Genomic DNA, 12584 nt, shown 5'->3' on the forward strand with positions numbered 1-12584 from the left:
TCTCTTTTCTTTTTCTTTTTTTTTTTTTTAATCTTTATCTCTCTTGAATTCTGCCCGGGGACTCATAGGTTTCCATGGCATATAAGTAACCGAAACCACAACATTCCCTTGAACGGGACACTGGTCCATTGCAGAGTTCACGGTCAGCAATCTTTAGGGGAGGGGACAAGTCGATTACACCGAGTTTCAATACTTGACAGTTACTTTATTTTATTGACTCTGAAATTTGACATCGGCGGGATTTGAACTCGGAACGTTAACAGCCGGAAGAAATGCCGCCAAGCGGAGTAGGAAGAGAACTGTAAAATTTTTTGGGCTCTGCACAACTGCTCTGCACATCCTCTTCTTGAACTTCTAGTGGAAAATAATGTTTTTGGTATTTATTCTCTGCAAAATGTGTCATCTTTAATAAGCCTTGAGAGCAAGGAATTTTACACTCCGTGATGACCAAATATAAAGGCATTTTTTGACTACTTGTTTGATGCTGTTAATAAAGATTCATGACTTCAAAACTCATTGAAATAGTTCAGTCTAAATCAGTGCTTCTCAAACTATCTGATGAGGTGTACCAGTAGTTTTTTTATTTTCCAATGTGCCAGGGACCGGTAATATTTCTTAGTAATATTAATTTATACTGGAAACAATATATATAATGAATATAATAAAAGTTGACAATTTTTTATCTTATATTTATTTTGTAAACAAATAATCCAATAATACATAAGTATTTTATAATGTTTCTTTCTTTTCTGGAAACTCGCCGCGTATCGGCAGCTGATGGCTTGCGGATCGGCACCGGTCCGCAGACCACCACTCTGAGTAGTACTGGTCTAAAGGATGCTATTTTTGTACTTGTTAATGCTTGGAAAGATGTTACTTAAAGAAAAAAAAAAGCATTTTTTAAAATGCTTGGCGCAATCTTTTGCCTACTATCATCGATGGAAATGAGCTTTCGGATGAAGATGTTGAAGAATTTCATGTGACCAACGAAAAGACGACATCAAACCTCATTGCTTGAGCCAAAAATTTAGACAACAGCTGACGTCGATGAAGAGCTGCACGTTGACAATGCTACACGTGTTGCGCATTCCTTGAGTGATGGAGGGATAGCTGAAATGGTGTTGAATAAGACAAACATGATGATGATGATGATGATGATGATGACTATGATGGTGGTGGTGGTGGTGGTGGTGGTGGTGGTGGTGGTGGTGGTGATGGTGATAGTGATGGTGGTGGTGATGATGATGTTAGGCGCAGGAGTGGCTGTGTGGTAAGTAGCTTGCTAACCAACCACACGGTTGCGGGTTCAGTCCCACTGCGTGGCATCTTGGGCAAGTGTCTTCTGCTATAGCCCCGGGCCGACCAATGCCTTGTGAGTGGATTTGGTAGACGGAAACTGAAAGAAGCCTGTCGTATATATGTATATATATACGTATGCGTGTGTTTGTGTGTCTGTGTTTGTCCCCCTAGCATTGCTTGACAACCGATGCTGGTGTGTTTAGGTCCCCGTCACTTAGCGGTTCGGCAAAAAGAGACCGATAGAATAAGTACTAAAAGGTGGTGCTCCAGCATGGCCGCAGTCAAATGACTGAAACAAGTAAAAGAGAGAAAAAGAGTATACCAATTTCTCTAAAACTCAATGCGGTATTTTCTAAATCTATCTAGCTGGTGACCATTCATACGCAATACGCAGAACCGTATTGCAAGACAGGAAATGTTACCTGCAAAAGTTTTCTCATAATTTATCTTTATCGTCAAATAAAAACATCAAATAATTAGAATCCATTATTTTTTAATCCATAAGTTATCGGGAAACAAGGAGTTCCTTGTGTGTAAAATGATTAAAAATTTCAAGGTCATTAATCGGTACGATGCTGAAAGTTAAGGCCTTGGAAGAAAGGGTTTAGCTACAGAAAAATATGCTCATATTGCGTGAATCTGCAATGTAGTGGTGGTTTGCATTGGTAAATTTCGGTAAATGTCAATTCAGTCAAGCCACTAAACACTACGTCGAGTTCTTCGTCAGCAAAGCCCACCGTGTGCATCTCAGAGGACGGGTATACACAATATACGGGAGGAGGAGGAGCCAAGTAGATTTTAGTAGGAAGCGGTTCGAGACTAACCAGCTCCGATGCACAAAGTAAGATAGCACGCGTCTGTTGGCGAGAAGTTGGCGTGTGATGGTGAGCGACTCCATCTCAATCAGTTCAGTGGCCTTTTGGAGATTACAATACAAGTTGCTTGCGAGTGCCGCAGCAGCACTGTCCCAGTTGTGGGAGCAGTTTCCATTGTAATTTTAGCTGAGCTTTGTAGTGAGTTACCAACCAACTGTTAGAAGCTGAAATATTTTCTGGCTCTCAAGAGGAAAACAAGGTTTGAAGATGTCGTTTTGACATTTATTTTATTGGCCCTTCAGAAATGAAAAAGGCTCAATCGATATATTCACCACCACTAACACCATCACCATGGGGTTTGACCTCAGAATGTTGACTAATGAAGCTAAAAGCTACAAAGTATTTACTCCGTCACCCTACAGTTTCTGTTAGTCTACCATATTTAGTTCGAACCGCCGAACCTGAGATAAAGGGTTTCAATCTCTGTTTAAGTGATAATTACTGAGATTGGCTTTTCATATGTCCACAAGCCTCAAATTTGTAAAGACAGATGGTAGTAAAGAATTAAATGAATTGGCACCTAAGGCATTTGTCTGCGAACACGAAGATTGCCACTTCGAATCTCGTCGTCGGAACCCAGAATGGAGCTTCTATGCGATCAGCCGGAAACAATAACCAAATTATTCTAAAAAAAAGAAAAAAAAAAAAAGGATTTTCTGTTTTGAAAAAATACACGGACACATTAAATAATGTAGGCTATATACCCAATACTCAATGTTCGAGAGAAGGAGGCGATGGTTGCTACTAGAGTACTTTTGATCTGTCAGGACTGACCTACAGCAAAACAACAACAACAACAATAACTAGCTAATTATTTTATCGTACCGTGGGAACTGAGAATGATATCAACCATGTCGAACAATTTTGCTTTATTTTATCAATCACGGAAAAGTACAACAAGCCATACAAAGCACCTCTATGCAGTCACTCGGCCACGAGAATTTGTAACATGTTGTCTATAAAAAGGACGGATTGAATGATACATTCCTAGATTGAGTATGGCATGCTTTTGGTAGGAGTGTCTTTGATTATAGGTGTACCCAGTCAAGGCTGACCCGTCACAACAATAACGGGCACGACGGAAAAACGGATAGTAAGTTTATGCATTCTACATTAAGAATGCAGGTCAACTAAAAGGTATCTTGTAACGCAGGATAAATTCCCATGAATGCATGAAGAACATTGGCTAATATGTTTAATACGTAATCAATTGAAGTTACATTCATAGGCTTGGCTGTGTGGTAAACAGTTTACGTCCCAACCACATAGTTCCGGGTTCAGCACCTTGGGCAAGTGTCTTCTTCTATAGCCTTGAGCCAACCAAAGCCTTGTGAGTGGATATGATAGACAGAAATTTACACACACACACATATATATATATATATATATATATATATATATATATATATATATATATATGAAAAAACAAGTCAAAATAGAAAATGCTAAAATAATTTTATAAAGAACATTTCAGTACCTGTAACGATTAAATAATTAAATTTAGAAAAATTAAAAGAAAAGTTTTTTTAAAGGAATATATGTATAGTGTTCAAATATAAGTGGCATTCTGCCTTTCTCTGTCTCCCTTGTTTGCACTTGTGTGTTCGAGGCCGTTGTGAATTCTTGGTAGGGTAGAAGAAGAAGAAGGTTGATGAGGAGAGGGGGTGGAAAAATTTGGGAGTGCCTTGATGGTCGTATTTTGAATGGTCAGTGACGGCTAGCAGTTGCAGTTCAATTCAGGAGAAAATTTCTATTGAAAGGTTTGTTTATGGAATTTGCGTAGGTGTTATACTAAAAAGCATTAGTAATAAGTTATATATATATATATATATAAACGGTAGTCTGCTTGGTTGTCTGTATATTTGTGTCAATTTGCCGAGCAGGGTGGCCAATCTCACCTAAAAATGGGCCGAGAAGAAGCTGTCCCTGAAAGGGAGGGCGGAGGTAGCGAATGTATTTATCGCATCCGTCATCACCTACGCCTGCTTTTACGCTTTTTGTGGAGAGACAGAGGTCCACTGGTTAGATGCTCTATTTGCTGTCAACTACCGCTAAATGGAGGCCTTAGCTGAAAATGCGCAGACATACGCTATGGCTAAGACATCTCCAGCTCTACCTAGACGATGAACAGGTGTAGTCACCCTTCGTGAAACTCTACTTCCCACAGTTCATCTCATTTAATGAACTGAACTCGTGGATCAAACGTAGACTTAGGTTGGGTGCTTGGCAGGCCGAGTGCTGGCTCTCTCGCTTCTCTGCCGAACGGGCAATGCGAGCGGCGGGGGCTCCACCTCGTCCTTTTATAGCGGGTTAGTGGCTGGTAAGTGCGACGATGTCCTAGGATAGACTCTGGATTCCGGAGAACTTTTGGGCCGGGGACCATGGATAACTACCAGAAATCCCTGGCCTGGCAAGGCTACCGAGGAGCTCTGCCTGTTCGCGATAAACTCTTCAGGCACAGATGTGCAGACACGCGGACACGTCCGAGATACGAACAGAGCAACGAAACTGTTCTGCATGCTATCGTACAGTGTCCGTTGATTTCGGATCTTTGGGTTTACGTAGATCACCTGCTGTCGCATCTGGGAGGAGTACAGATATCAACTGAGTCCACCATCAAGATTGTCCTACCTCCTTCCCTTAGCCGGGAAAGGTAGTCAACTTTTCTCCGTTTGGTTGCTATAGCGAAAGGGGTCGTGTGGTTGACGAGAGTGAAAGGCATTAATTACAACGGGTAACTTTCTCGCAGGTCAAAGTTTATTAAATTATTTTTCTTATTATCTCAAAAGTAAAATAAGGTGTGAGAGAGAGAGGGGGGAGAGATGTTACCGCCGCGTGTGTTCAGGACTAGATGGATGCAAGTGACGCGATCGTTGAGCGTGAATGTGGCCAACTTGAACGTACTACCGTAGTCTCCTGTGTGAGAGCAGTGCTGGGTCGTGGCTTATGGGGTCTCCATGCCCAACATTTCATCTAGTTATCTCATCATTATGCCATGTCTGATTTCTATCTTGTTATTTCTTTTTGTTCTTCCATCTGCTCAGTCAAACCTGTTGCAGACCCCTAAATGTTCTCGACTGTCCTGTATTGTCCCTCTATGTCGGTCCTAGAGATCAATAGAGAATTAAATTTCTTATCGAACAACCACACAGATAAATTGTTTATAGTGATCAAATGTCTGTGTACACATAAGCTCACTTCCTCCATCAAATCGGCATTACCTGTACAGGTGCAACGGGTGCCACAGGTCAGATAACGAAATGATCGCAGAGCAACGTGTAATGAAGTGCTTTGCTCAGGAACAATAACGCAACGCCCGGTCTGGGAATCGAACCCACGATCTCGCAATCGCAACACCCTAACCACTAACCCACATATATACATACATATATATATATATAATATATATATATATATATATATATATATATATATATATATATATATATATATATTTTCACGCTGAGAGTTGCTGAAGCATGGAACAAACTGCTGGCATCAGTTGTTAGTTGTCGGAGCCCTGCATCCTTCAAAACTTCCATGCTTTCTGAGATTCGCCAACACTGCACCTGATTTCCTTCCCCTCCATACACACGCAAGCATGTATTGACTTATACACTGTTCACTTCCCAGACATTTGTACATTACTGCATATACTTTATACGCACTTTCTGACAAGTTGTGGTGCACCTGAGCACTGTATACAATAATTTCATTATTATTATTATATATATCGTCAGAAAAAGAAGCACACTCTAAACCATTAGTGCAGTAATATATTTTTTAGGGAATTAATTATGGCCGTACAGAGAGTGACCAGCCATAGTGACCAGTCAAGCACTTATTGGTATAGGCGACTCGTCAGGCCCAAATGGCCATTTGATCTGAGGCGTCGCCTTTACTGCTAAGCGCTTTATGGGTGGGAAACCAATGGTCACTCTCTGACCTGCCATAACAATTAAATTCCCAAAATCTGTGTTTGTGTGTGTGTGTGTGACTGTGTGTTTGTCCTCACTCCCGCTGTTTGACAACTGGTGCAGGTGTGTTTAAGTCGCCGTAACATTAGTGGTTCGGCAAAAGTGATCAATAGAATAAGTACAAGCCTTTAAAAAAGAGATTAGACTAAAAATTCTTCAAGGCGGTGCCCCAGCGTGGCCGCAGTCTAATGACTGGAACAGTTTAAAAGGTACTAAAAAAAAACAGTTAACTAATCACATCAAATGTTAACCTATAGTATATGTAAGATACTCAAGTTTTCATACAAAATACGTGTTCAAATAATTCTAGTATGTTTACAGACAACTTCGAGCGAGAGATAGCGCCGAAATTAGGCATACGCCAAACAAGATATAGTTTAAAACCGCTCGGTCTGGACTTCCAAGTAAATATGTTTTCAATTTGTCTGAGGCTGAAAGTAACTTTTTAATGAATTGCCTCCAAGCTACATATATCTTAAGGCCTCACCAAATCTAAATTTACTGCATGGGAAGAAAGAGGCATTCAATTCAAAGATTAACACAAAATCGAGTTTAGCGCGATTCGAACTCAGAATGTAAATGCCTTAAGGCGCTTTATTTATTTTGCTATCCAATGTCTGCTTCGCTCTAAAAATGTTACTGTTTTCTAACAAGGTCCCAGGGTCGGAAATTTGCGAGGAAGTGAGAACCGCTGATTATAATGCCTCTTTTACTTGACCAGTATTTTATTGTATTTAGTCGATAAAGATGAATGGTACTTAGATCGTAATGATTACTTTTATTTATAAAGATTTATCGAAAGACCAGTTGCTGAGATACCAAAAATTCTCCACAAATGGTTGAGTAGATAGAATTTGATAGAAGGATTTGGAAGAGTTGTGATTTTCTTTCATGTAAATAAATGTTTTTGTTAATTCTATAATTTGCCAGCAAAATCTTATAAAACGACAATGTCCTAAAAGATGTACATGTTTATATTTTATTTATGAAAATAAAATTGGTTAGTTTTGATTAATAAAGCCCGTCAGTGAACAAACAGGTCGCGGTCTCAAAGCGACGAAAATATTTTGACAAATTAAATTTAAATGTTGTAGTGAATGAATCTAACGGATTTTGTGTGTTTTTTTTTTAAATGGCTTATAAACATCTTCCACGCTGCAAAGTACAAAAAAAAATATATATCAACTTTTTTATAATTATATTGCCTGCTTTTTTTTTATTTAGTTTTTAATGACAACATTAAAATGTTGTATATAAAATGTGAGTGAAGGAAAAAGATGGAGTTGAGAGGAGAGTATGAGATAACCATCACCGCTAGCACCACTACTAACTTTACCATCACTAATATATAACCAGCATCACTACAGCCTCTGCCACCGCCACCAGCATCACTACTACTACTACTACTATTACAATCACCACCACTACAACTACTATCGCCACCATTACTCTATTACTACTACTACTGCTACTACTATTACAACTATTACTACTACTACTACTACTACTACTACTACTACAATAATCACCACCACTACAACTACTATCGCCACCATTACTCTATTTCTATTATTATTACTACTACTACTACTACTACTACTACTGCTGCTGCTACTACTATTACAACTATTACTACTACTACTACTACAATAAACACCACCACTACAACTACTATCGCCACCATTACTCTATTTCTATTATTACTACTACTACTACTACTGCTGCTACTACTATTACAACTATTACTACTACTACTACTACAATAAACACCACCACTACAACTACTATCGCCACCATTGCTCTATCTCTATTACTACTACTACTACTACTGCCGCTGCTACTACTATTACAACTACTACTACAATAATCACCACCACTACAACTACTATCGCCACCATTACTCTATCTCTAGTACTACTACTGTTGCTGCTGCTACTATTACAACTATTACGACTACAACTACTACTACTACTACTACAATAATCACCACCACTACAACTACTATCGCCACTATTCTTTTTATTTTTTTTGTTCTTTTCTTCTCTTTTACGATCCCTCTTGATCGAAAACCTACGCCACCCCCTTTTTTTCATCCCCCCAAAAGAAAAGCTCTACCTTGTAACTTGTCCCATCTGTGTGCAGCCCTGTGTGGCCAATAAAGAAACTATCTCTATTACTACTACTACTACTGCCGCTGCTGCTACTATTACAACTATTACTACTACTACTACTACTAGTACTACTACAATAATCACCACCACTACAACTACTATCGCCACCATTACTCTATCTCTATTACTACTACTACTACTACCTGTAGCAGAGAACAGCAACAACCGACGAATCGCATGCAGGAACGTCACGACCGTATTATTATTATGAAGGCGAGGTTTTTCCGTCTGGTGGACTTTCAGTAATAGAAAGAGCAGCAGCAGCATTCAGCAGTAGTGTGTAACCCCAGGATTCTTTGTAGCAGCGACGTTACGAGCCTCTATAAATATTGTTGGACCGTAGTCTGTTGAGTGGTGTTTAGTTTTTTTTTTAAACTTTCGCCCGTTTGTTTAAATTGGGAAAATATAGTCCATTTTTTCTATACTGTAGTTAGGAAAAAAAAAAAACGAAAAAAAAAAAACGATATACATTCACCACATATACAATCTACACCCGACTGTAACCCTCTAAAAAAATACAGCTTGTTTTATCTATCGTTCTTGTCCCTTATTTCTTCTAAGTGACAGAATGGGATTCGAAGTGTGTGGACCTAACGAGGTGATGGTCGTCTCAGGTAAGTTAGTCTTTTTACCTTTTCTCTTTTTCATTTTGTTTCTCACCTTGTTTTTCTCTTTCCACCCCGCCTTGTTTTCTGTTTCCTCTCTCTCCCCCTCTCTCTCTTTTCTCATTCTATCTATTCTTCAAGCTCTCTCTCTCCCCTTCTCTCTCTTTTCCCATTCTATCTATCCTTCAAACTCTCTCTCTTTTCCCATTCTATCTATCCTTCAAGCTCTCTCTCTCTTTTCCCATTCTATCTATCCTTCAAGCTCTCTCTCCCCCTCTCTCTGTTTTCCCATTCTATCTATCCTTCAAGCTCTCTCCCCCCTCTCTGTTTTCCCATTCTATCTATCCTTCAAGCTCTCTCTCCCCCTCTCTCTCTTTTCCCATTCTATCTATCCTCCAAGCTCTCTGTTCATTTTCTCCTCTCAATTTGTTTCATCTCTCTTCACCTAGTTTTTCTATTCCCCTTTTCTTTCTCCCCCTCTATGTTTTCTTTCTCCCTTTCCTTAAAGCTCTCTCTTCTCCCTCCCTCCCTCACTCTCACCTATTTTCTACCTCCCCTTCTCTCTGTCATTCATTTACACCCAACACCCAACAAACACACACACACGCACGCACACACACACAAAACCATTCCTCCTGACGCCCACCTCGTAAACTCCCCCAAAACATCAACAGTAAAATTGATTAAAATTGGTTCAGCTTTTGCGATATCAATACAATAACAATAGCAACACTAATAGTAGCATCAGTAGCAACACTAGTTGTATTGCTTTCTCAAATATTAGTAATTACTATAATGTATTAGTAGTTGTTGTAATTCAAGTACTGTCAATAGGTAGTTGCAGCAACAGTAGTGGTAGTTGTTGTTTAATCCCAGGTTGGCCATTAGCAAGCAGGCCTATAGTCAAAAGTGTTCCAACCGTGACAGTCTCGTTTATTTGTCTACAACTATACTGTATCTAAAAACTACGTGATTTTTCTGTGTCCCTTCATTTAGGGTATGTTTTGGGGGTAGATTTCTGACAGATTCATGGCTCTCTTGCTGATAGTTTAAATTGTTTAGCTCCCCAGGTCAGCTCTGCTAAAAGAAGACATGATACCCATTTAGGTCGTTCCAAATGTGACCAACCCATTTTTTATTCATGCAGTATATATCTAGGACTAACATACCCAAGATGTCCTTAACCTTTTTTTTTTAAGACAACAGCGAGAGATTTATTTGTTAATTTCTAAAGTTCATTCGACCACGTAGAGGTTAACTCGTTATTTTGTGTGCAGTTTTAGAAATGAATAAATAAAAGTAGTAATTTTCCATTGTAAATCCCTTTTCTATTGATAACATATACAGTGGCGGTAGTTATTGTGATTATGTTTGTAGTAGTAAGTTGTTTTCTTCACACACCCACTGCAAATTTTTCGTGATTCATAAAAAATTATACATTAGAATTTCGTTCTGTTTCGACTTGATGTTCGAAAAGTATTCATGCTGTTACCATCTTATTTTTGTTTCTTTTTGTGTAAATATGGGGCGCCATTATCCTATATGTCCTTTTAAAAAGATAAGGTGAGGTTTGAGGGATATTTGGTTGCTTTTTCTTCTATATTTTTGCATTTTTTAAGCAGATCTACCCATCCTGTAGCAGCTATCATGTTGGCTCAGTTACAGAAGGGAGGTTGCTTTCCATTTCTTATAAAGGTCATTAAAATTAGATAGCAGTAACATAGAAATTGTTCAATCTGATAATAAACTTTCTTTTCGAAAAGAAAAGAAAACAAATGGGTGGAGGTCTGCGAATAGGTCATTCACACAAGTTGGATTTTCTCCGTTTTGACGAGGATTTTTCAGATCTTTTTTTTTTTTCCTTCACTACTTACTACAAAATGATGGGCGCCAACCGACGCCAAAGTAAAGAATTCGTTCAGGTTGTTTATTTTGTTAATGTTTCTGTATGTAATTAAGAAATATATATTGAGAAAGGTGCAAACAGATCTGAACTTCTGGTAGCAAAAAAAAAAAAAAAATGGTAACGGATGCTTGTAAACGAGTGTTTTGTTATTGCTTCCCCTCTTTAATTAATCGAATTAATTGCTGAAAAAAAGGTACTAAAAAGATAATTCCGTCATGCTACAAATGAAATTAAGATCTCCCTTAATGCTTTACCAGACGTATAAAGAGTTTAATACGTTAATGGTAAGCTCGAGAATCCTCTACATGGGCGCTAGCATGCTAGAACCAGCAGCCAAATTTACTCCAAATCACTAGCTGCTCTCTTTAACTCACAGGCACATCACAAAGGACATTGATTAAAAAAAAAACAGTCTTGATGATTGTACATGTATCTGCCTGATTAATGCGCTGACCTGGGACTGACAAATTAACGATTTGATAATCTGAATTTCAGCAGCAATTTCACTGTTTGTTCTGTTCTGTTTTTCATAATTTTTTAGAAATTAGACAGAACATTAAAAGCCACCAACGATATCTTTCATTCAATCCGTGTTTTATTGCGGACACATTCTCTCTCTCTGGATTGCCCTCTCTGTCTCTCTCTCTGTCTCTCTCTCTCTGTCTCTCTCTCTCTCTCTCTCTCTCACTCTGTCTCTGTCTCTCATGGAGTTGTACAATTTGCACTATTAAATCTTATAAAGTACACCTTCCCCAATCGTTGTCGCAGTCATCATTTCTGGCGTTTCTGCATCGCTTACTTCATACCTGAAGCTCAATATTCTCTCGATTTGTTGCTGTTTAGTCGCGGGAAACTCTGGCTGAGCAAACCTATGATCAAAAAATGTGTTTACTCTGACCATCTCCTCCTCCTTTCGAACTTCTCGTATCTAAAACTACATTATCTATTGTCTCTGTCTCTTTAAGATCGTAGGGCAGGGTATGAATAAAAATTTATATATAAAGAACATGAAATACACGAAGGGACGAACACGGAAAACAGACAAGTCATTCGAAGCTTTCAATCTTCAGTCAGAAACCGAATCATCATGGCTATATGACTGCTATTTCTAGCAGCTGGTCGAACGAGACTATCTATGGCGTTCTGTTTTTTATGGCTTGCATCACCCTCACCCTCAACTCTGTCTCTTTAAGATCGTAGGGCAGGGTATGAATATATGACTGCTATTTCTAGCAGCTGGTCGAACGAGACTATCTATGGCGTTCTGGTTTTTTATGGCTTGCATCACCATCACCCTCACCATCAACCCCCGATAGCGTGCTTTTGGTATTTTTTAACTACACTCTAATGTATTTATGGTAAGTTGAGCGTTGATGGTTATGACGTCAAGTAGAAGCTAGTCTTGCATGATAAAAATCTTGCATTTCATCATATATCAATTAATAAATAATACGAAGGCTTCCCGTGAAGTTTCATTAAGGAGAGTCGGTGTTAATTTGCTGTATGTAGTGATGTAATTTTATGTTTCTTGTTCCAATCCCGCTTTGGTCAACCTACTTTTCTTCCTTCCGGGGTCATTTAACAAACCAGTCAAGTATTGTAGCAGATTTAATCGATTCAACATCTCTAGTCTTGAGCCTTTTTTGGGGGGAAATAATTATTTTATTAGGGAGCTAGCCCTGAAAGTTGGGACACATATCATCTCCGGGTGACTCGTGTTTTGGTCCTTTTTTTCTTCCTTCTGATCAAGA

General features: G+C 38.8%; 1 protein-coding gene across 5 annotated transcripts in view; it reads left to right on the forward strand.

The window, feature by feature from the left end:
* The first annotated feature begins 8514 nt into the window (after nt 1-8514).
* LOC115215792 (flotillin-1) overlaps nt 8515-12584 on the forward strand; it is a 103757-nt gene continuing 99687 nt past the window's right edge. For 2 of the 5 annotated variants that reach the window (XM_029785093.2, XM_036498481.1), the window contains exon 1: nt 8519-8936. In XM_029785093.2, the coding sequence (XP_029640953.1) occupies nt 8891-8936 (46 nt within the window). In that variant the 5' untranslated portion in view covers nt 8519-8890. Of the gene's footprint in view, nt 8937-12584 lie in introns of all 5 variants that reach the window. The other 3 variants (XM_029785099.2, XM_029785113.2, XM_029785106.2) reach the window with 3 other exon arrangements.

This window comes from Octopus sinensis, linkage group LG1 (assembly GCF_006345805.1).
Source record: "Octopus sinensis linkage group LG1, ASM634580v1, whole genome shotgun sequence".
Lineage (NCBI taxonomy): Eukaryota > Metazoa > Mollusca > Cephalopoda > Octopoda > Octopodidae > Octopus > Octopus sinensis.